Genomic DNA, 22,351 nt, shown 5'->3' on the forward strand with positions numbered 1-22,351 from the left:
GTTTAAGAAATAAGCACTGTAAACCTAACATTTAAAAAAAGTCAGATTGGCATTCCATAGAGTAAGTCTTTGTCTTTCTACAAAGAATTGTCCTTGTTTATACTCTAAATATTATCTTAGGAAAACATGAGCTTGCAAGCTGTATTGAATTGACATCAAAAAATCCAATAGTTTGTATGATTTATTTCTTCCTGTACAGTATTGTCGCTAGTGTTTCAAGTTGCTCACGTGAATGTAGATGATCATTTGTGATCAAGTGGGTAACTTGAATATTAACATGAAAACAAAACGTACAAATGAAATTGTAATAAAATTTAGTTGAAGATTTCCATAACGAGCTCAAATTCACGTCATTGACGATTGGCCTTTGTTCCAATGGGGTTGTCATTAAAGGCAGTCGCTGTAATCAAGACGTCGGAAGGAAGTCGTTGAAATTGCAAACGATGATTAATGTTTGCGGGAGAAACCAAACGTTGTAATTAAATCGACTTGATAAAGAAAACATGTCGGCAGAGACTGCCTTGCAGTGTTTGTAATGCTTTGGCTAAGTTCCATTGTTGATAGGCTGTCAAGGCGCATAGTGTTGCGAGTCGAGGGTTCGATCAATACAAAGGACATCGTTTGGTTGAGACGTAGCACGCGTACTTAAGGCTGCATGAATGAAACAATAAATGGTGTTAATATTACAAAAAGTACTCAATGCCAAGCAAAAAGCGAAGCAGAGCGAATTATAACGAGTGCTGTTATACTACCATTTACTAAAAACTTTAACAGCCTGTTTCACGTTATAAGATCATTAGAAGGTCCTGAAAAACCTGCAAAAATGATAGATCGGTAATACCAGAAAAGATATTAAACATTATAACCTCAATGTTGTCTGCAAAACTACATCAGAGCCACAACCAGAGCATACCGCATAAGCTTCAGGTAAGAGGTCTCCAAAAAAGAAAACTAAATAACAAAGTTTATGACGTCATAGAGAAGCAAAATGCAAAACACCATTCACAAAACTTGTAGAAAACAAAATTAAATTTATTTGTTTCAAAATATTTGAGTTTAAAGCATAGAGACGGTTTTGTGTTATGTGAGTCCCATTTGAGCTTAGAGGGCGTTTGCATGCATTGGTGTCAAGACAGCACATTTGTTTTGCAATAAAGCATGTTTTTCACTTTCATATGATGTGAGAAAATGTTTTCTTAAACCAAAAGCGCAAAAAAAAATGAGTCAAATCTACTTAGGCTAGGTCTACGTAAATTCAATTAGAACAGCTAGGAATGACGTAATTAACAATGCTCAAACTGTCAATATCAAAAACAACCAAAACAAGACCAAGTCCACAACTTGCGGAAGTTATGCAAGCTAGATTTAAACTATAGCTTTGTCTTCGGGGTTCTGTGGCATGAAGCTGATGATATTTATCTAAGTCCCGGATGTTGTAAAGGTGCTGTTTAACACTAAGATTACCAGGTTTGTTTACAATCAATTTTTACCGCAGTGTCCAATAGAACTTGTACGGTGTCCAACAGTCCAATAAATAAAAGTTTGCACCTGACCACGTAGGCATTCAATCAGCAGCAAAATAAATTTGCGTCTTCCTATTTTCGTCTCAGCTCGGAAAACTGCAAAATTTCAGTATTCGACGTCATTTTTTATTAGATCCAATCAAGCCGTTAGAAGTAACATCGAACGCTGATTAATGCAAAACAAGCGAAGATGAAATAAAGTAAAACAAAACTAGTCACAAAGATTACAAAAGCAATGCTATTACTATTAAGCTCAGTACAAGTTCTTAAATACATAACCATTCTGATGTAAACAGTTTTCAAGTTATCAGTCTCAAAGATTAAAAAAAAACGCTAACATTTAAAAAAAAGTAAGTTGGTATTCCAGACAGTAAGACTGTTGTCTTTCTCCGAAGAATTGTTCTTGTTACAAATTTTATTTTAGAGAAATATGAGCTTGCAAGATGTATTGAAATGACAGCAAAATAACCAATAGTTTGCATGGTTTCTACTTTCCTTCTATGTTTCGTTCAGTGTTTCTTTTAAATTGTTCACGTGAATGGAGCTGATCATTTGTGATCACGTGGATTATTTGAATATTAACAAGAAAACACAAAGTGCAAGTGAAATTCTAAGGAAGCCTAGTTGAAAATTCTAAAAGCGAACTTAACTCCATGTCATGTGATGGTTGACCTTTGTTCTTGTAGGGTTGTCACCAAAACAGTCGCTGTAATCAGTAACGTTGAGCGGGGGTTTGGAGGGTATTTTTAAACTCGGGCCGGAATAACTGGACACGCGTAACCTTTCCAAGAAACCCGGAAATTTGAAGAAACCACCGCGTATTCTTTGGAGTGTATTTGGAGCCCAAGAATTTTATTGGTACCGAGCCCAAATTATCCTCACAACGACCTTGGCTGCAATCTTTTCTAGACGACGGAAGGAAGTTGTTGAAATTGCATACGGTAGCTATTGGGGGAAAAACCAAACGTTGCAATTAAAGAAACTTTTATAAAAGAACAGGTTGGCAAAGTCTGCACTAGAATGTGTGTACTGTAATTTCTTGGTCAAGTTTAATTACTGCTAGGCAGTCAGGGTCACATTATTCTGCGAGGCAAGAGCTTATTATCATCATATGAAACAAATTGGTTGAGATGTGGAAGATATAATTAGAATAGGAGATATGTAGTCTTAAGAAAATAAAAGAAATATTCAAATATAATATTTAGCACTGGTCTACATAACTTTACTATTTTGGAATTCCATCAAAGTTTTCACAAGAAATAAAGCACATTTTGCACATTGACCGCACTCCAACAAGCAGCATGTGATAGCTCGCTTATTACTCGGTATTAAGTATTCGGGTATTACTCGGGTATTGCTCGGTATTAACACTCGGTATTAGGCTACGTGTTAAAACATTATATGGCTCTCACAGAAATACATTTTCAAATATGTAGCTTTCATGGCTCACTTACCTAAAAAGGTTCCCGACATCCGCTGTAGAACACAACCTCCAGTTTTGATATCCAAGTAGCTTATGAGATATTTTTGTTAAAATAAACTTCACCCTGACTTTAATTAAAGTTGATTTGATTAATCGTCGTTGAGGTTTGAAGCTTGGTTCAATTTGTTACCAGCACTCAGTGATGCTAGTTTGGCCTTGTTTGTGGGAGTTAAAAACGTTGTGATACACCAATTCAATTAGCGAAAGGTTTTGTAGCAAAATAAAAGTTTGTGGTGCGTTTATCTGCATTTAAACCATAGAATCATAAATTTTCTACCAAAGCTTTATCTGCATTTACTGTATTTTGCCGTTTCACAAATCAGACACAACTGATTTAGGAGCTGATTCACAACGTGTACACCTGTTTAGCAGATGGTAAAAAAGGCTGCAAACAACTAAAAAAGTAAACTAAAAAATATAAAACTTAGTAACAAAAACAAACAGAAAGTTTCAGTGATTGCAGAACATTGTTTTATTTGCAATTTTGCGCTTGCGTCAATAGCCATCCTTTTTAAACTATGCAATTTTGTTATAATTTTTTAAACTATTTTTTCTGGCCAAAATTTTTTTGACTATTGTATTAAATTATATTTTTTCAGCGTTCAATCACTTTGGGACAAATATTTAGACCATGAAGTTTTGGTTCTTTCCAGCAACGTTTTTCTTTAGCATAGGTAAGTTGGGTGGTCGTTTTTGACTTTTTTTCGAAATTCAAAAACGGCTAGTCATAAAAAGTGGCACATGCATAAAAAAGTCACGTTTGCAAAATTTTATCAGTTTGAGGGTGCATCTTCTACGCCGGCAGGGGGGGTCAAACTTTCAATTTTTCGAAAAAAGGGAAAATTTAACTTTCCGTTTTAAAATAATTTTTTTTATAATTTTTCTTCTGGCTAGTTATATATTGTAAGTGGGATGTACCCAGAGCTTTCCTATGTAAAGGCATGTTCGAAGCTTAAGGTTTACTTCCCCCGCATCGACGACCAAAATGCTGAATTTTCACCAACTTGAGATGCAATTTTGTCATTGCTCAATAAACAAACTTGTCGAAAAAAGGGCGAGATGGTGTTAACGCAGTACGCTCATTTATGTTCTGTCCAAACTCTTTCACTGCCCATATGTTTTATGATAAAGAGTTACAAAGAAAAAATGAATAACCATTTGAAGTCAAAGTCTAGAGGTGGGCCAAAATTTCAGCAAAATTTGGAGCAAATGAAAGAATCTGCAAAGCAAAAATTATTTGATATCGTTTGTTGTAAGTATTTCAATTTTCTGCAATATACTTGCCTGCAGGAAAATCTTGTCCCTGCTACGGAACAACAGTTCCTTCTTTATCAAAGAACAACCCGCATAATGGTGATTGATAAACTTGATAAATCGGCCACAAAATCTAATTTTAAACGTTTTCAGAGGAGAGTCGCAAGATCAGAACAATTCCGTTCTTTAGGTGAAAACCCAGGAGCAGGCACAAGTAGCGCTTTGGTTAATACACTTTTAACTTCTTATTCAAGCTCAGAAACTTTGTCATCCAATGAAGAACGCTGCGGAGATTATGATTATCAGCCCAGTTTTGCTTTGGAAAACCCCAGAAAAAGTAAAGCTACTTCCAGTTTACTAGTACTTGTTGAATCACGCGATCGTACTGGTATTTCACACAGGTCTGCAGCACTTATTGCTTCATCACTTCTACAAGATACGGGAGTTGTAACGGATAGCAAATCTCAATCTGTTATAGATAAAACCAAAGTGAGAAGAGCGACAAAACAACGGAGGTTTACAGCTCAAATGGAAAGTATCATGTTCCTAAATTTGCAAAGCATAGATTTTGATGGCCGAAAAGATCAGACCATCAAACAAGATGAAATTGCTGGGCAACTTCGAAAACGTTTCGCAGGTGAAGAGCACTTTTAATTTATTGATTGCTGTCGTCTCTATTTAATGAAAGACACAATCAGGGATTTATTGGGTGTGATGCGGCTAATACAACGTTCACCTGGCGAGACAAACAGCAACTAGACCAGTGGTTCTCAACCTTTTTTCTTTCGTGGCCCATTTTCGTTGCACAAAAATTCTTATTGCCCATTAACTGTTTATGCAAGAAAAAAACTGCAAAATAGATTTAAAAACAAAAAAACAGCAGAAAATGTTCCAAAACAGATTATACCTGCTGCTGAACGTTATTGACCAACTTGTAGTTACAGTAGTTATCAAAATTAATGCCGCATGCCTTAGTTGAAAGACACAACTATTTGTCAATTTCTCCCCACAATAATTCACAAAAAAAAATACTAAAATCCGATCTGTACAAATTTCAGCAGGCTATGGCTTTCAGTTAGACTATGACTTGGTGGTAATCACAAAGTGGTCTATTCCATCATAAAGTGTTGTTAAAACTCGACGTTGATCTAAAACTATGTGATCAGTCATAAATAAATTAACCATTTCAATAGATTATTTAGATAAATTTAGATTTGATTTACATTTCTTCCCAATTCCTTTCAACACGATTATTCCTCCCTTTAAGTTAAAAATGTCTCTTGACGGAGCCAAGTGGCTCCCTATAACAACCTCACTGTTGTAGTTGCCTAAAATCAACGTTCGTATATTATGCAACAGGCGGCATTGATTACACCACGCCACCAATATTAATATTAGAATAATTAGAATGGAAATTACCATTCTGCAGCAAATTACAGCAGCACCATTCATTGTTGCTACAATCAAAACCATTAAACAAAACACACAAGTGTAAAATTAACTATAGTGACACAAATGAAACTAAATTTTTCACTAACTCTGACAAATTTTAAAATAGGTCTGTGGCCCACCTCAAAATGTTTCTATGGCCCACCGGTTGAGAACCGCTGAACTAGACTGACAGAAGGAAAAGTAACACAGATTGCGCAACAAGGACAGCTTGAAGGTCACGTGATAATAGGCTCACCAGTTCGTGTGTTGTAGATGCAAAGGGTAACATCCAATATATCAACATCCCCTCTTGTTTACATGAGTGTTTGTACAGTAAAAATAACAGTTACAAAACATAAATAATATCACACCACTCACAAAATCTTCACCAAAAATAATCACATTGTTTTACTGGAGGTCTACGATTTCTTTGTGTTCTTGCATCAGGAGTAGACCTATCAGCATTGGGTAATAGGCCTACATTGTTACAAGGAGGTACATAATTATTGTTGTTGGCGCTTGAATTGAAATACGGTGCATTTGATTCATTATCATCACTTTGGCTTTGGTTTTCACTGCGATCAATACGAATATGAACAATTGAACACGGTTGCGTTTGTATGTGACACCATTCGTAGATTTAACGATGTAAGTGCGTGACGATAGTTTTCTCAAAATTGTACCACTATGCCATTCTTTCTTTTCTGGTTTTTGATAGAATACGTTTTGTTTAACAAACAATACAGGCAAACGATGGGCAGTTTTGTCATAGTATTTCTTAATGCTATTTTTCCGTTTTTGCCGTTTACATTGTTCCACAGATTTACAGTGCTTGGTAATCACAGGTAGAACAGAGCGAGTTTGTCGTCCAAATACAATTTCAGTGAGACTAACACCAACATCCAGATGAGGAGTGTTACGGATTTCAAGTCAAGCTAAATACTGATTGCCATGGTTTTTAGAAGTACGTTTGAACATGTTTTTTAAAGTTTTTACTGCGGATTCCGCTTTACCATTTTCTCGTTGATGACCAGAATTGGAAACAGTGTGCGTAATATTCCAGTTAGCACAAAAGTTTTTAAATGCAGTAGACATAAAAATAGCAGCAGAATCAGAATTCAAACATTTTGGAATACCATATCGTGCAAAATGTTTTTTTAAACAGTGTTCAACAGACATTGCGGTTACGGATGTCAACAAATCGGCTTCTATAAAAGTAGAGTAATAGTGAACAGTGACTAGATAAGATTTACCGTTGAATTCACACAAATCAACACCACATTTTTCGAAAGGAAAAGTTCCTTCGTTGTGTTGTTTTAATGGTTCTTTTGTGTTGCAAGGTTTTAGCTCAGTTTTCACTTGCTCTTTCAAAGCAAATGGCACTTTTCTACAGGGCAAAATTTTCAACAAAACATTACAATCAATCTGCAAAGAAACAGCGCCCAAATCACCTAATTTAGCATCACAGCATAAGCAATGAAAACGTCATGATTAACAGAAATAAGATTCATTTCTTGGATAGTTCTTAAGCCTAGCAGACAATTGTACTTATTATCTACTACGATAAATTTTACAGCATAAACATTGTTAGTTTTCAGGTTGCAAACGTAGTAGTTTCTCCAACGGGTTTCATCGATGTTTTATTCCACATAGTCAGTTCTTTCGTGCATTTAGATATTTGCTCTTCATTTACAAATTTCTTTGAGATTGTGTTAACATCAGCTCCAGTGTCTACTTGAAATCGAACATTGAAAGAGTTTACTTTCAGCAGTGCTGTTAGACTCGAGTTAATAGTTTCATTTTTTACTCCATGAAGGTATACGCTGTCGGCACTACATAAGTTGTGAGGCGATTGCTTCACTGCGTCATCATAGACTTGGTGAATCTTCTTTTTACAAACAACTTTAAAGTGATTTCTTCCTTTACAGTGAGTGCAAGTTTTTCCATAGGCGGGACAAAAGAATTTGCCTTTTTGATGTTTTCGAGCACAAAATTTACATTCAGCAACAATGTGACTATTTGCGCTTTTGTTTGTATTTGTATTCCTTACTTGTGCGATCAAGCTTGTGCACTTTTGTTTCAGAATAGTCGGCTTCTTCTACAATTTGGTGATTTAATTCAAAATCACAGAAAATTTTGATTGTTGTATCCAAATTTAGATTTTATTCTTTATTTAAGATGCTTTGTAATTTCTTACATACCAATATTTTAATTTTATCGCGAATCATTCGTTCGGTGTAGTTGGCAAAATTGCATAGATCTGCCTTTTTTCGTAAGTCAGTCAGGAAAAAGTTAAAAGGTTTACTTAGGCTACTTTGTTTCCCAGAATCTTCGAGTGTGAACGAGTTCTCTTTCTGCTTTCGTACAGAAATTTTGCAGTTTTTCTAGCAGGACTTGTGGATTCTTCTTGTCTTCTTCACTAAGTATGTAAATTTCTTTGAAAATTTGATTACATCCGAACAAGAACAGTTGAGTATTGTTGCTATTTAAACCTTCTGACTTTTCTTGGACGCTCCACTGGCTATCATGTAGATTTCTACTTTGGTCTTCCAGTCTGGGAATATTTGCGCCACATTTGCATTGTGTATATCCAACAATGATGGTTTTCTCGCATCTATGTTCATTGTAGTTGCCTGTCTTCTGAACTTAATCAATTTAGCATTTCATAATAATCCTCGCTGCCACCATGTTGATTGCTGTCGTCTCTATTTAATGAAAGACACAATCAGGGATTTATTGGGTTTGATGCGGGCTAATACAACGTTCACCTGGCGAGACAAATAGCAACTGAACTGACAGAACGAAAGCTAACACAGATTGCGCAACAAGGACAACTTGAAGGTCGCGTGATAATGCGCACACCAGTTCGTGTGTTGCAGATGCAAAGGGGTAACATCCACTATATTAACACTTGAGGAGTCAAATTTTCATTTCATTGGTCATTTTACTGCAGCCAACTGATCTGGTGTGTCAATAGCTACCGCGATTCTTGAATATTTTGGATCCAATAAAATTAGCTACGATAATGTAATGGCAATTGGATTCGATGGAACTGCAGTAAACATTAGGTCATAAAGGCGGCGTGATAAAGCTTCTGGAAGCTCATTTCCAAAATCCACTTCAATGGTTAATATGCTTACTCCACGGTAATGAATTGCCTCTTAGGCTTCTTATAAAACAACTGGATGGCAATACTAGCGGACCTGATAGCTTCACTAGGCCCATTGGAAAGCAGCTAACCACTATCACACCACTAGATGTTGTAATACATAAAGCAGTTCCGGCACCACAGATTGAAATTGATGAAAATGACCTCAGCACTGACCAACAATATCTTCTACACATGCACAGAGCAGTAAAAAGTGGAGAAATATCAATTCATTTCGTATCTAGGAGTTTATGTATGATGAACCACTCAAGATGGTTGACCACAATCAATAGAGTTCTACGTTTATTTGTTGCATCTAACAAACCGTCAGCTGTATTGGTGGAACTTGTAGACTATATTATGAATGTTTACATTCCAGTATGGCTTGCCATTAAAAAGGAAAGCAATTTCACTAATGGCCCAAAACATTTCTTTAAAATTCTACACTCTGCTCAGAAGCTATCGAATAAAGCTCGCAATATCGTCAACAAAGTACTACAGAGGAATGCGTTTCATGCCCACCTTGAAAACATTTTGATTGCAATGATATGTGATATCAGTGGGATAGAAGAGCACATCAAAACAAAGATTCCTCCATAACAGTTGTTTCCTATGTTTCCCTGCCACACACAAGCCGTTGGGAGAGCCATTAAACTCGTGACAGATGCCTCATCACATATGGTGGACAGCATTGAAAGAGATGGGTACATTAAGCACTATCACAATCAAGGAAAAATATTCCTCGGTTCCAGTCAAAACAAGATTTTATGATTCATTAGACTTAAGCCAGAACTAAGTTTGAACAATAACCTGTTGAACTGGTTAAAAGTCCTTGTTGTTTGTTGAATATTGACAAGATTTCGTTTTTTTGTTTGTTAACACAAGTTCTTTTTTATCGTTACATTGCTGTCAAATCAAGTTTGCTCCTGTAGGCTATGTGGTTCTTGTAGTAGCCTATCAAGTGAACGTTTATTTGTGGATTGTAAATGACAAATTTGTGTGATTGATATGATAACAATTCACGTCGAAACTGTACAATAGCCTACATTCCATTTACAGAACCTGCAGATCATATTGCTTTTATTCTGAAGTAAATTATAGGTTGCGTTTTAAAGCTGTAACTAATCAAGCTTACTATTGCTTTTAATTTTAGCAAGACTATGTCATATAATTTTTCAGTTCGTATCATCCTGCAAAGTTAGGGGCAGAACATACAGTAAATGAGCGTACTCAGGGGCGCCGGAACGATTTTTGACTGGGGGGGCAAGATTACGAAAAAAAGGGCACTTTTGTTTGCTAAAAGGCCAATTTTTTTTCAAGTTTTAAGATAAAATATAGCGATAATGATAATCCGGTATACAAAGAAGGGCACCATGCTATGTTATAATGATGTAACCTACTGTCAAGCCTTAAAGCAGCCTGCGGCCATGGCCGCTAAGTTGGGCTTGAATGAACGGCCGGTGCTACCTCCTCAATCGGCCAAGTTTGGCCGCCGGTCTCTTCTAGCCAATTATTTAATTTCGCAATAGAATGATCGTGGATTAACTGTCGAAAATATGTAGCCTATATAGTATCAAAGAGTGTCGCAAAATTAGGTCAGCGCGTCATAATCGCCACTGTTGCATTTTGCGGGGAATATTTGTTATTGATGGAATATATCCATCTGCGATCACCAGCGCTGTAGGGGAGACTCGGGTAAGTTGGCCCAGCAAAGTGAAAAATTGAATTTGTGAGCTAATAACAAAACATATGTTAAAGCGAATGCTATTGAAGAGTAGAGAATTCATCACTCTAGAAGTGGACATATTCTTGCATCAAACAAACATTCTTAGGTATATATATAATTTTTCAAGTTTTTCGAAAAAAATAAAATGGACCATCTTGCCTTCCTGTGCGGGTAATTTGGCTCACCATGGAAGGTAAGTTGGCCACGTGGGAAACATGTCCATCTACGGTATATTAAACAGTAGAAAAGTTATCTTTTCCCCAATTTTATTTTCTTTCTAATTATTTCTTGGTTTTATAGAGGCATAGCCTACATACAGTACATAATTTATTCTATGTAGGCTATGCATTCATGTATGGTTTATAATATAATCTACTATTAGGCTATAATGCTGCATTTTACCTCAGTAAACTTTTTTTACATGAGTAGCCTACACCAAATAAGCTTTCGAAAATAACAAAGGTTGTATCAAACATGTAGTTGGAACGGCATGCCTTTATTCCTAACGATCTGGTCACCTTAACGATACTGATAGGTAGGACCTTGTTTGCAATAGGCTACAAACCCCATTTTTGCATGAGTGCCAATATCGGAACATTTCTTAAAGTATCTCCGAAACGAGGTACGTTTTAGACCGTCGCTTGAGAAGTGGTTGAGGCACATTTCTGCGATTGGTTTTCTTGATATAATTACTTACTATTATTCTATTATTACCATATGGGTTAGCAATAAATTGTCGCAATTTGTGGCATAAACACGATGTTAGGAAGTGTATTATTGTTATTGATCGTTTAAAGCCGATGTAAAGCCGCGATTTAGCCTACTTACTTTGGATACTTGATGATAGTCTACTTCAATCTTGAAAAAATAAGTCATCGTATTAATTAGTCAATTATTATCATTCTATGTAATACCTCATGAAGGCAAGTTGGCCATGGTGGCCAACGTACCCACCCACGAAATGGGCCAACTTCCCTGCATGGCAACCATATTGTAAAAACTAAAATTTACGTCAAACTATCGAGCTTCTAACAACGGTTTCACCGTCAAAGTGAGCCTTAATACCCACTCTAGCGCTGCACTCACTAAATAATAACTTTTCTTATATAGTAAGAAAAAACTCACTTGACATCTAAAAAATTCTAAAATCCAAAAATTTTAAAAATCATAATTTTTCATACAAAAATCGTGCTCACATGTTTGTATTGCTTGCTAGAGCCTCCCAACCTGGTGATAAGGTAGTTTCAACAGCACTTTCTCAGTATGCGTACTATACGTAACAATAACTATTGTAGTTAAAAATTTATTTAGAGTGGGCCAACTTGCCAATTGGGCCAACTTACCTGAGTCTCCCCTAAGTCTTGTTTGTAATTCCCGACGTTTATTTTCATCATCATCATCATTTTCAGCCTGTGAGAGCCCTCTGCAGAGCGTAAGTCTTCCCCTTTTCATGCCAATTTACATGATTATGTGCTAGTTGGTACCAATTGGTTGTATTGCATTGTTTGTCCCTCCATCTTACTTTTGGTTTTCCTTTCTTTCTTTTGGTTTCTCGTGGTGTCCATGTTGTTAATTTTTTAGTCCATTTATTGTCCTGATATCTTGCTATATGACCTGCCCAGGACCATTTTAGTTTGTTAATTGTGCTTAATATATCTCGTAATTTCGTTTGATTTCTGATCCATTCGGCAGTCTTTTTATCTCGCCATGTTAAACCATTCATGATTCGTTCATGTGATCTCTGCATAGTTCTTAGTTTGAGTGTTAATTTCTTTGTAAGGTTCCAAGTTTCTGCACCATATGTAGCGGTTGGAAGGATGCATTGATCGTAGACTTATTCTTGAGAGAAAGAGGCAGTTTTGACTTAAATATCGAACTTGCTCTTCCGAAGGCTTGCCATCCAAGTGATATTCTTCTTTTGATTTCATCTTCTTTATTGGAGTTGGTTGTAATTTTTTGGCTAAGATATATATAGTGATCAACTTTTTCGATAGTCGCTCCGTCCAAAAGAATATTGCTGTCGATGTCTGCCAGTTTGTTAAACATAACTTTCGTTTTGTTAAGGTTCATATGAAGGCCAGTCTTTTTGCTTTCTGTATTGAGTTCACTTAGCATTGTTTGTAGTTGTTTAGGTTACTCAGATATAAGGATAATGTCATCAGCAAAACGTAAATGGTTTACGTATTCACCATCAATTTTGATTCCTTTTTCTTCCCAGTTAAGTTACTTAAAAATTTCTTCTAAGGTTGCTGTAAAAAGTTTTGGAGATATTGTGTCACCTTGACGTACCCCTTTTTGAATCTGAAATGGTTCAGATATTTTACGTTTATTTTAACAAAGTCTTAATCCGAAGTGCTAATTTACATCGGTTGGCAATATTGTCGTTTTTATGTCGATTCGATGTTGTCGGACATTGAATCGTTGTTAAAAAGGAAAACTTAGTTAGTTGACATCAATGGGAAAAACATTTTTTGATCATATTTTGCAAAAATTATGCTTCTTTTAGTATAGTAATGTCTTTTAGTAATGTACAATGTACATCATAGAAATAGCTAAAACCTCAATTGCTAAGGCAACAGGGATCAGATGTCAGTAGATGTAACAGAAAATATATTTCGCACTGGCTAGTGCATCCGTCAGTTCTGATAAAGGGCAGTTAAAGCCTACAAGTAATGTGTTAATCATTGAAATACTTATTTTATTACCTTGCCGTCATCGTCAACACATGTCGAACGTTGTTTTTCGTTGCTAAAAAGAATTCTAGGGGAGTGGCAAACTTCTATAAAATCAGCCACATTGGAGACACTCGTGCGAGTGTCTTTTGAATAGTAGCCTACTGGATTACAATCCCGATAAAGCAGTTATTGCGCAGTGCAACAATTCTATTGTAGGACGTCGCCCAGGCCCAGACTTCAACAACGCTAAGTGATCATTTTAGCATTGTTGCAAGTTTAATTCTATTTACTTGTGCTATCGTTATTTTTATTTTGGCCTCCAAGCACGCAGATTTGGCCGCCGAGAAAGAGCTCCCGGTAGGCCACGATGGCTGCCAAAAAAAACAAGTTTTAAGGCCTGTACCGTGTTGCAAAATTTTGTGCCGTAAATATTATTTTGAGGCAAAAATGAAAGGTTATAATTAGGCTAAAAGCGAATGGCAGAAATTGTTATATTGCAAAATGTGCAGTAGCTTACATGACTTTAAAAGGGCACTATTGCCCCCCCTGCCCCTCCATCTGCAAAAAATTTAGCTGGGAATGCTGCAGATCGACAATGTCAACGGCGCATAATGCTGAAAGTATATTACCGATTTTAGCAACAACGTCTATGTGTAGAAAAGCATAACCAATTAAACATTCATTTTAGATAAAAATAATATAACATATGCCATAATCTGTAACATCCCATTTGAAATCGAAAAAAATGTAGTTGTGGGCAGCGCTGTTTCCGACTACGCAAACCTTGTCAGTTTTCCGTTTATTCAGACCAAGCCAATTTGACTTGTAGCTAAGTTGTTGCTTTCTTCTTTCCACACCAGCAGCCATATAGCACATTTGATGATCATGATATTTGATGCTTTCTTCTTTCCAAAGGTTTTGGACAATCGTGTGACCGCCGAATCAATTTGAATTTCGGAGCCTCAGGAACAATTACTTCTCCAAATTACCCGTCGTCGTACCCCGATAACTCAGATTGCACGTACAAGTTGATTGGACAAGAAACTTATAGTCACGTGACTTTGACTTTTCTAACTTTCAATCTTGAAAGTGGGTGAGTACGGGCAAGACTCTACGTAATAATAACAAAACTTTGCAACAGCATAGAACGATATTTATTAATCAAGAAAAACGCTGGAGAAATTAGATTGATTGTAATTTAATACTAACATGACGTTGTGTCAAAAAGTGAGGTTACTATTCCTACGAGTACTTCAGATTTTTTGATGCATCAGTTTAGACAAAAATAACGCATGCACTAAGAAGGGCTTATGTTGGATGCCAATTCAAAAATATCTTATTCGTGAATAACCGTTTGACATCGAAATGACATTATCAGACAAATGACATCAGATAAAAATCAAAATTATGTTCTAAAGAATAATAACTCCTCCATTAGCACAATTTAGCTCTTTTGATATTTTGGCAAAAAACTGGACAAAATAGTCATTTTTTGTAATAAACAAAAAAGCTAAGAACCAAAAAATTGGCAACACCAAAGCCAGAATCTGAGCTGTGAAATATGTAAGAGCCAGAATCGTATATTTTCTTTTGATTCAACAGCTCTGACAATTATCTTGAAAATTGTTGTATATGCATTGTACACCTACAGTCCTACACTACTAAACGTGTCAAATCTGATAACAGGCGATTTGTGGCACTAATAACAATGTATTAACAATTGTTTTAAGCTAAAAAGTTTACGTTAATTTTTGTTCTATGCGTGATTTCACAGATACGATTATGTTAAAATTTATGACGGGCCTTCTACATCCTCGTCCGCTATTACTGGAGAACTGTCTGGAACTTCTATTCCATCCACGATCACTGGAACAGGAAAGGATATTACGATCAAATTCCATTCTGATAGTTCTGTCACACGCCAAGGGTTCTCTCTACAATATCTTTTCAGTGAGTATGGTTTGATGGATTAAAAGTTTTGTTTGAGCCAAGTCAGACTTGGGGTTGTTGTCTTCAGTTCAAACATGAAAGATGTAAGTTAGAAAATATCAATTTGGTAAAACATTAAATCTCAGCTAGATGCAGAAAAGGAAAAATTACAATAGTAACTTAATTGATTGTGATGACGATTCCTTGTCTATTCCACGATTACGAGTTACGATTACTAAACATTCCAAAACAAGCGTTTAACGTTTAAACAGTTTAGAACAAAAATAATAGAAGAGACATGTGACAGTAATTTAGTCTAATACAAAGCTTGTTTGTTTGAGTTTGAGATAAATTATAATTGAGAGCAGCTGATTGGATGACCACATGTCCCTTCGCTGTTTTTTGTTGTCTTGTATCTGTAATCGCAATGTGTTGTATTTTGTCCTAATGGCACCAACTAAAATGTTAAATTGCTGTTATTATTGTTATTGACATGTTACAGCAAGAATGCAAGCATGGGAGCTTTCGTTCAATTTGGTTCATGGTTGTTTCAAATATTACTGCAGCGTTCAAAAAACAAATATCCAATTTCAAATCATTTGTCTGAAGGGTCACATATACCTCAAATTTAAAAGATTTTAACTTTAAATAAGTTTCCTGAACAAGCTTAATTGCGCAAATTTTAACATCTGAGAAGGTTTGTTTCCTCGAATGGGCGTAAACACATTAAATGGTGTTAACAATTGCAATTACTCTAACAAAGCATTATGTTTTTAACTATGACAAAATGTAAACCTGCATTTTCATTGAGGTAATGAAAAGTGATCATTTTGACAAATTATTCAATTGCGATTACATGCGTGTAATCTATCACGATTACAAAAGCGTTATTACTGATTATAATATTTATAATCATGATTACGTTTCTTGAGAAATTGAGCACCAGAAGTCCCAGAATGAGAGTTTGTCTGATGTAGGAGCATGAGCACCGATCGCTCTCTAAGATTGGTTGGGACATTTATTAGGAAAGGTAGGAAGCAGCGACGAGCGAAGCGAGCTGAAAGATCTGGGGTCTGTTCTGACAAACAAACAAATACAGTAAGTACAAGTCTAATGCGATGTAGGCTATATTTTAATTGTCAATGTCAGTATTGGACAGCAGACGTCCAAACACTCGGCAACGAGTCTCCGGCGAATTAAAAACGAAGTCCTTGGAGAGGTCATGGAGGTTGATCGAATTCAAAACTTTGTTGTGCACATGGCAGACCATTCCATGATTTGGCCGTTTCTGTGTCATGGTAGATCGTAACCAAGTTTAGACACGTCGCAAAGTTGAAAATGACCTTTAGCTGAACACTATAGCTTGCTGGTGAAATGAGCAAAAGTCACACAAAAAGTTCTACTTGCGGAAACATTTGCCGAAAAGCGGATGGCATCTTTTTGAATATCATTCGAAAATCTTGTGCAAGGGACTCTGTGTCCGAAAACTCAAGATAATCGTCTACCACATGTGATTGTAGCTTTCCACTAAAGAGTGATTCTTGTAGAATTTTGTAGTGCTCAAGATCGGTCGACTTGAAATAATCAGTAACATTTTTCTGCGCGCTGTCAATGACTGCAAAATACTCTGACCGATATTTCGTCTCTGGAGTTTGAAGTTGAGGAGGTTGACCATGGCCATAGGCCTACTGAAGACGATTTGGTGTCGTTTTGGGACGTGACAAGTCTTTTAAAAATTGGGTAGGGTAAGAGGTTTTTCAATTGAAAAAAGGCATAAAAGCTGCCAGCCTTCCAACTGTGGATTTGGCCTATATACAATTTTTTGCCAAACCTGCAAAGACGTTTCCCTCAATATAATAATAACTCAAAAACAGCCTTTTTCTTACACAAAAGTAACTCAAGCTAAACCTACAGCACTACATGCTTGTACGACTCTTTCAAAGTAATTCTGAAACTCTGCACTGTCTGGTTCTGGCGTAACCAAAACAAATGCAATTTGCGAGTTGCACCAGGGTTTCCCCGCCTAATAAAATATTTCTGCTACGGTTGGGGTTTCCTCGCTTAATACAAAAATGTTCTCCCCTCCTTCCAATAGATTTTAAACGTCTGACTGATAAAATAGTGACATTCGGTTAATATTTTCCCTTTTACGTTACAAAAATAATGTAAAAGATGGTTGGGACATGTTCCCGCTGTCCTATAGGGATCAGCGCCCATGTGTAGGAGTCTCTACTGTTGTCCTTGGCCAATCGGATGGTATGAAAATTCGCTCAAAGCCTCAGTCAAGTTTAAACTTTACTCATGCAATCGACATTTTGTTGATCATCAACTAATTGACGCCTTATTTTAACACCTACGCCTTATAAAAAAATCAACGTCTAGTAATATAAACGCCCTACACCATAAAATCATGCTTGTTGCACAGCATAAAATGTAGGTGAACCAATTGGCTACAATGGGCATTGGAAGGTTAAGGGGCCAACCGTTGATTATGATTACACCTTGCTTGGTCCAAGCCCCACCATTGTGATGATGTAATGATGATTGAGATTCATCAAGAAAATGAAATATCTTCTGACAGGTGTCAAACCCACAACAATGCTTGATATGAACGACTCGGTTACATGTCTTGTAATGCAAAGAAATTTATTCTCACACGAGTCAGTTCAATCATATATTGCTAAAAATCGATTTCGATCAGCTAGACAGGGGTTCCCAACCGGTGGTACGCGTACCACTAGTGGTACGCGGGAGCTTTTCAGGTGGTACGCGAGCAGCTCTCTGTTGCATGCGATATGTAGTAGTATTGTCAAATAAAGTAGGCCTATTGCAACAATTATTTAATTTTGACTTTCTAAAATATGAGAACAACACTTTTATTTCTTTTCGTACTAAATTCTCTGCACTCAGTAAGCTACTGTTGTCGATCTTGCTCCCTGCTGTCATTGTTATTAATACAATGCTGTTGTGCGAACTTAATGGTGTCTGTGACGAAACTATTATGTGTGCAATGTGAATGGTGTCTGTGACGAAACTATTACGTGTGCAATGTGGTCTGTGCAATTGCAGAATTGCGTTTATTCTGATGTTGGTTTTCCGACGTGTAGTGGCTGAATCCTGAACAGCATTATATTTTTGTCTAAATATTTGAAAATGTCGAAGCGAAAGTATAGCGCAGATTATATTAAGTATGGCTTCATTGCTATTCAACATCGTGGAGATAGCTTACCTCAGTGCGTGATCTGGATGAAAACCCTTTCAAATGCAGCTTTGAAACCAAGTTTGCTTAAGCGGCATCTTGAGTCCAATCATGCAGATAACATGAATCGAGATAAGAGTTATTTTGAGCGGCTTGGGGAGAACGTGAAGCGACAGCGCATGGACCACACAGGCCAGTTTTAACGAAATAATGCCCGAATTGTGAAGGCATCCTATGAAGTATCTCTTCTGGTGGCCCAAAACAAAAAAGCTCTTGTCATTGCGGAGTCACTTGTTTTGCCAGCAGCAAAGATATTAGTCAGAAATTTGATTGGAGAAGATTCAGTGCAGTGGCGTAGCCAAGGGGGGGGGGTTTGGGGGTTACAACCCCCCCTTTGGCACGCGTGTGACGTCACGATATTGAGAATGATGCTTTCAGTCTAAAAAAAATTGCCTAGTTTTAAACAAAATTGCATTAAAAGAGCGAGTTTTGCCAATACCAAACATCTCAGCCAGGAATTAGCAACAAAAAAACACAGAGACTTAGCTTTATTTCCGAAAAATGCCGAAGAAAACATGATCTTATCCTTTTGCTATGCTACCAGACAGCACCATTTTACAGGAATATTCGTACCCACATTTTTGTTGAAAATGCTCTCAGAATGCACCAAATTCAAAGTAATTTTTCAAAATTTTCTGGGGGAGGCCCCCCAGACCCCCCGCTGTGGGTGGTCAAACCCCCCCCCTTTCAAAATTCCTGGCTACGCTACTGATTCAGTGGTAAAGTTGGATAGTGTATCGCTTTCTAACAATACTGTGAAACGACAAATCGAGGAAATGTCAGTTGATATCACTGATCAAGTGATCGCAGGAGTAAGAGATTCGAAGTTTGGATTTGCCTTACAACTTGATAAATCCACAGATGTCACAAAACTGCTGCCAACTGCTTGTCTACGTCCGCTTTACACAGAAACGATGCTGTAAAAACGGAATTATTGTTAAATCATGAAGTGTCCACTACATCAAAAGGAAAAGATATTTTCAACTCTTTGGATAATTTTTTAAGGAAAATGAACTGGATTGGGGAAATCTTGTCGGATGTACGACAGATGGGGCTCCCTCTATGCTTGGTAGAAAGTCTGGATTTCAAGCCCATGTCAAAGCTGTGTTACCTCGCGTCATCAGTGTTCACTGTTTCATACACAGGTTTGCTCTTTGCACAAAGGTTCTTCCTGCAAAGTTATTAATGTGCTTGAACAGGGTACCGGTAGTCAAAATCGTAAATTTTGTTAAAACATCAGCTTTAAATACTCGATTGTTTAAGGTTCTTTGTGAAGATCTCGGCTCAGACCACACTTGTCTCCTCTATCACACAGAACTGTGCTGGCTCTCTCGAGGAAATACGACTAAGCGTCTTTTTGAAATGAGGAATGAATTACTTTTATTTTGCCAACAGAAAGACCATGAATTTCAAAACGATCTGGAGGACGTGGAATTCATTGCAAGATTGACTTATTTGTCAGATATATTTGAAGCTTTCAATCATTTAGATCTGTCATTTCCAGGGCAAAACTGCACTGTCGTGGAATTATGGAGGAAAAATGCAGGTGGAACTATGGAGGAAAAATGTGGAAAACAAGCGCTATGGTATGTTTAAATTTCTGTCAGCCCTTGAAATGGAAATCAGTGATGACTTTTCCAGAAAAATTACCCAGCACCTCTCGCTGCTAACTGCTGAATTGCAGCATTACTTTCCAGATACCACAAGCTGCCCTGCCCATACATCACAGATCCTTTCTCAGTGGACCCAGCCGACCTACCTGTTGGAACAGGGGAACAAGAGGAACTGATAGACATGCAGGAGGATCAGACAGCAAAAAAACAACGCAAAGAATGTTCTGCAATAAACTTCTGGCTTAGTATGGCTTCTTCATACCAAACGCTAGCTTCCCACGCTGTTCCACAACTACTGATTTTTCCTTCTACTTGGGAATGCGAGCAGGGATTTTCTATTCTTATGAACATCAAATCAAAAAATCGAAACCGACTAAGTGCCCCTGAACATGACTTCAGATGTGCTATTAGCAAAGTTATGCCACGCATCGATCAACTGGTGAAAGATAAACAAAAATCTCATTAAATTTAGTTGTATTGTGTTTGTGTTTAGTTGTGTCATTTTGTTTGTTATTCTTATGCGTTCTGTGCTGGTGGTGTAATGGACTCTGTGATGTTTTGTTGGTAATTTTGCTACTTTCGCTGACTTTACATCCAGATTCATCTTCTTGCAAATAATTTAATATTGGATCAAATTAGTTGTTTTGAAAATAGTGGTACGTGTGGACAATCTGTGGTGGCTAAGTGGTACGAGAACATAAAAAGGTTGGGAACCCCTGAGCTAGAAGGTAGATCGTTTTCAGTTAATCTAAGCTGGAAGCAAACAGCACAAAAATCAAATGATGAAAGTGCAAAGAAATAAAAAAACGTTTTACTCTAGCTACATTAAAGAATTAATGGAAAAAACTAATAATCAAAGACGAAATAAAAGTAAAATTGCACGAAAGAGTATGGTATACAATTGTAGGGCCTATCATCATAAGCCTAACCAGGAACACATCAACAATACGAAAAATATTGGTTAAAATGACAATTGTATAAAGTCTGTGCTTAAACCGATAATGACGAAAAGAATTAACTACCGTACATCAAATTACCTAGAACTGTATCTACAGAATTACCTAACTAGATCAAGCGATATTGAAGTGGTAACCTGACAGATCCCTTCACAAAAAATTTTTTTACTGACTAAATTTATTGATTGACTAAAATTGACTAAATATAGACTATTGATAATTGACTATTGAATTATTGAAAAAATTGAATAAATTACTTACTCACTAAAATTACTGACCAAATTAACTAAGCTAAACCAAAATTAGTTAGTTAACCAATTTAACTAATGTTTAAACTAAGATAAATTCAAAATGCAGAACTGTAAAAATTAATTGTTACGTCATAAGTAAATGAATAGACTACAACTAAGCAGTCTACAAAAAGTTGAAAAACGGAAGGGGTGACAGGGTTTATTTAACAAAAGGTGTGATCATTTTTTGAATATTAATTTTTGCTTTGGTAATTGTTTGCCATTTGTTTTCATGCAAGTCGAGTAAATCGGTGGATGGTTGTTCTGTGAAGGTGACATCGAAGCAATGTTCTAGCTTGGGTCTGGTTTGCAAAATGTCGCTGTGGAATTTGGAGTAGTGTTGCAGTAAGGATGCCTTTGTATTATTCAAGTTTTTAGAGTAGTTTTTCCACATTGTTCGGTGACCTGTCCATCTTTTTGAAAATGAATTAATAGTTTGGCCAACATATTGCTCTTTACACAGTTTGCATGTGGCAACATATATGCCAAAGTTTTCGCAGTTTAAATTTTGTTTCAGTGGTACAGTTTTTCCTAATTTAGTGATGAGATGATTTGTAGCAGTGACCAACTGACCATACTGCCGTATTTGCCACGATTGCCACAAAGGGAGCATTTTCCGCAGGGTTGAGATGATCCAATCTTAGAGCTTGTGTTCAATGAAAGGCTTTTAAAATTTGTAAGTATCTGAGTCAATGTGGTAGGTTTTTTGTATACAATCCTAGTAGTGTAGTTTAGTTTGCGCTCTGGTTTGCGTTCTTTATCGGTAAGTTTCAGTTTATCAGGGAATGACGTAGCCCATACAATTTTGTCGTTGAATTTTTTGTCCATGTTTTTCTGTGGTTGACTAGGTCCAAATCGCTCTGTCCATGTTTTTGCCAATTGAATTATTTTGGTCGTCATACCTTTGTGGAATCCTGAATTGATGCATTTTCCTTTTCATTTTTCCAATTCCGTTTCATACAAAAGTTGATTTTCATTTAACCTACGTAATCTTGTTGCTTCTCCAAACGCAATGCCTTTGTAAATGGATGGGGGTGGTGTGAAGTTCCATTGATAAAGTTTCA

The 22,351-nt window shown here is 36.7% G+C and overlaps 1 protein-coding gene and 1 pseudogene across 1 annotated transcript; both read left to right on the plus strand.

The window, feature by feature from the left end:
• Positions 1 to 3,606: 3,606 nt before the first annotated feature.
• Positions 3,607 to 15,213, plus strand: LOC145774463 (CUB domain-containing protein 2-like). Its single transcript, XM_082585718.1, has 3 exons — positions 3,607 to 3,680; positions 14,156 to 14,333; positions 15,015 to 15,213. Exons 1-3 carry the CDS (start codon positions 3,638 to 3,640, stop codon positions 15,211 to 15,213), a joined length of 420 nt encoding a protein of 139 aa, XP_082441844.1. The 5' UTR covers positions 3,607 to 3,637.
• Positions 15,214 to 19,968: 4,755 nt separating this feature from the next.
• LOC145774154 (zinc finger BED domain-containing protein 5-like) lies at positions 19,969 to 20,507 on the plus strand (annotated as a pseudogene).
• The last annotated feature ends 1,844 nt before the right edge of the window (positions 20,508 to 22,351 follow it).

This window comes from Aplidium turbinatum, chromosome 7, assembly GCF_918807975.1.
Source record: "Aplidium turbinatum chromosome 7, kaAplTurb1.1, whole genome shotgun sequence".
In the NCBI taxonomy this organism is placed as follows: domain Eukaryota; kingdom Metazoa; phylum Chordata; class Ascidiacea; order Aplousobranchia; family Polyclinidae; genus Aplidium; species Aplidium turbinatum.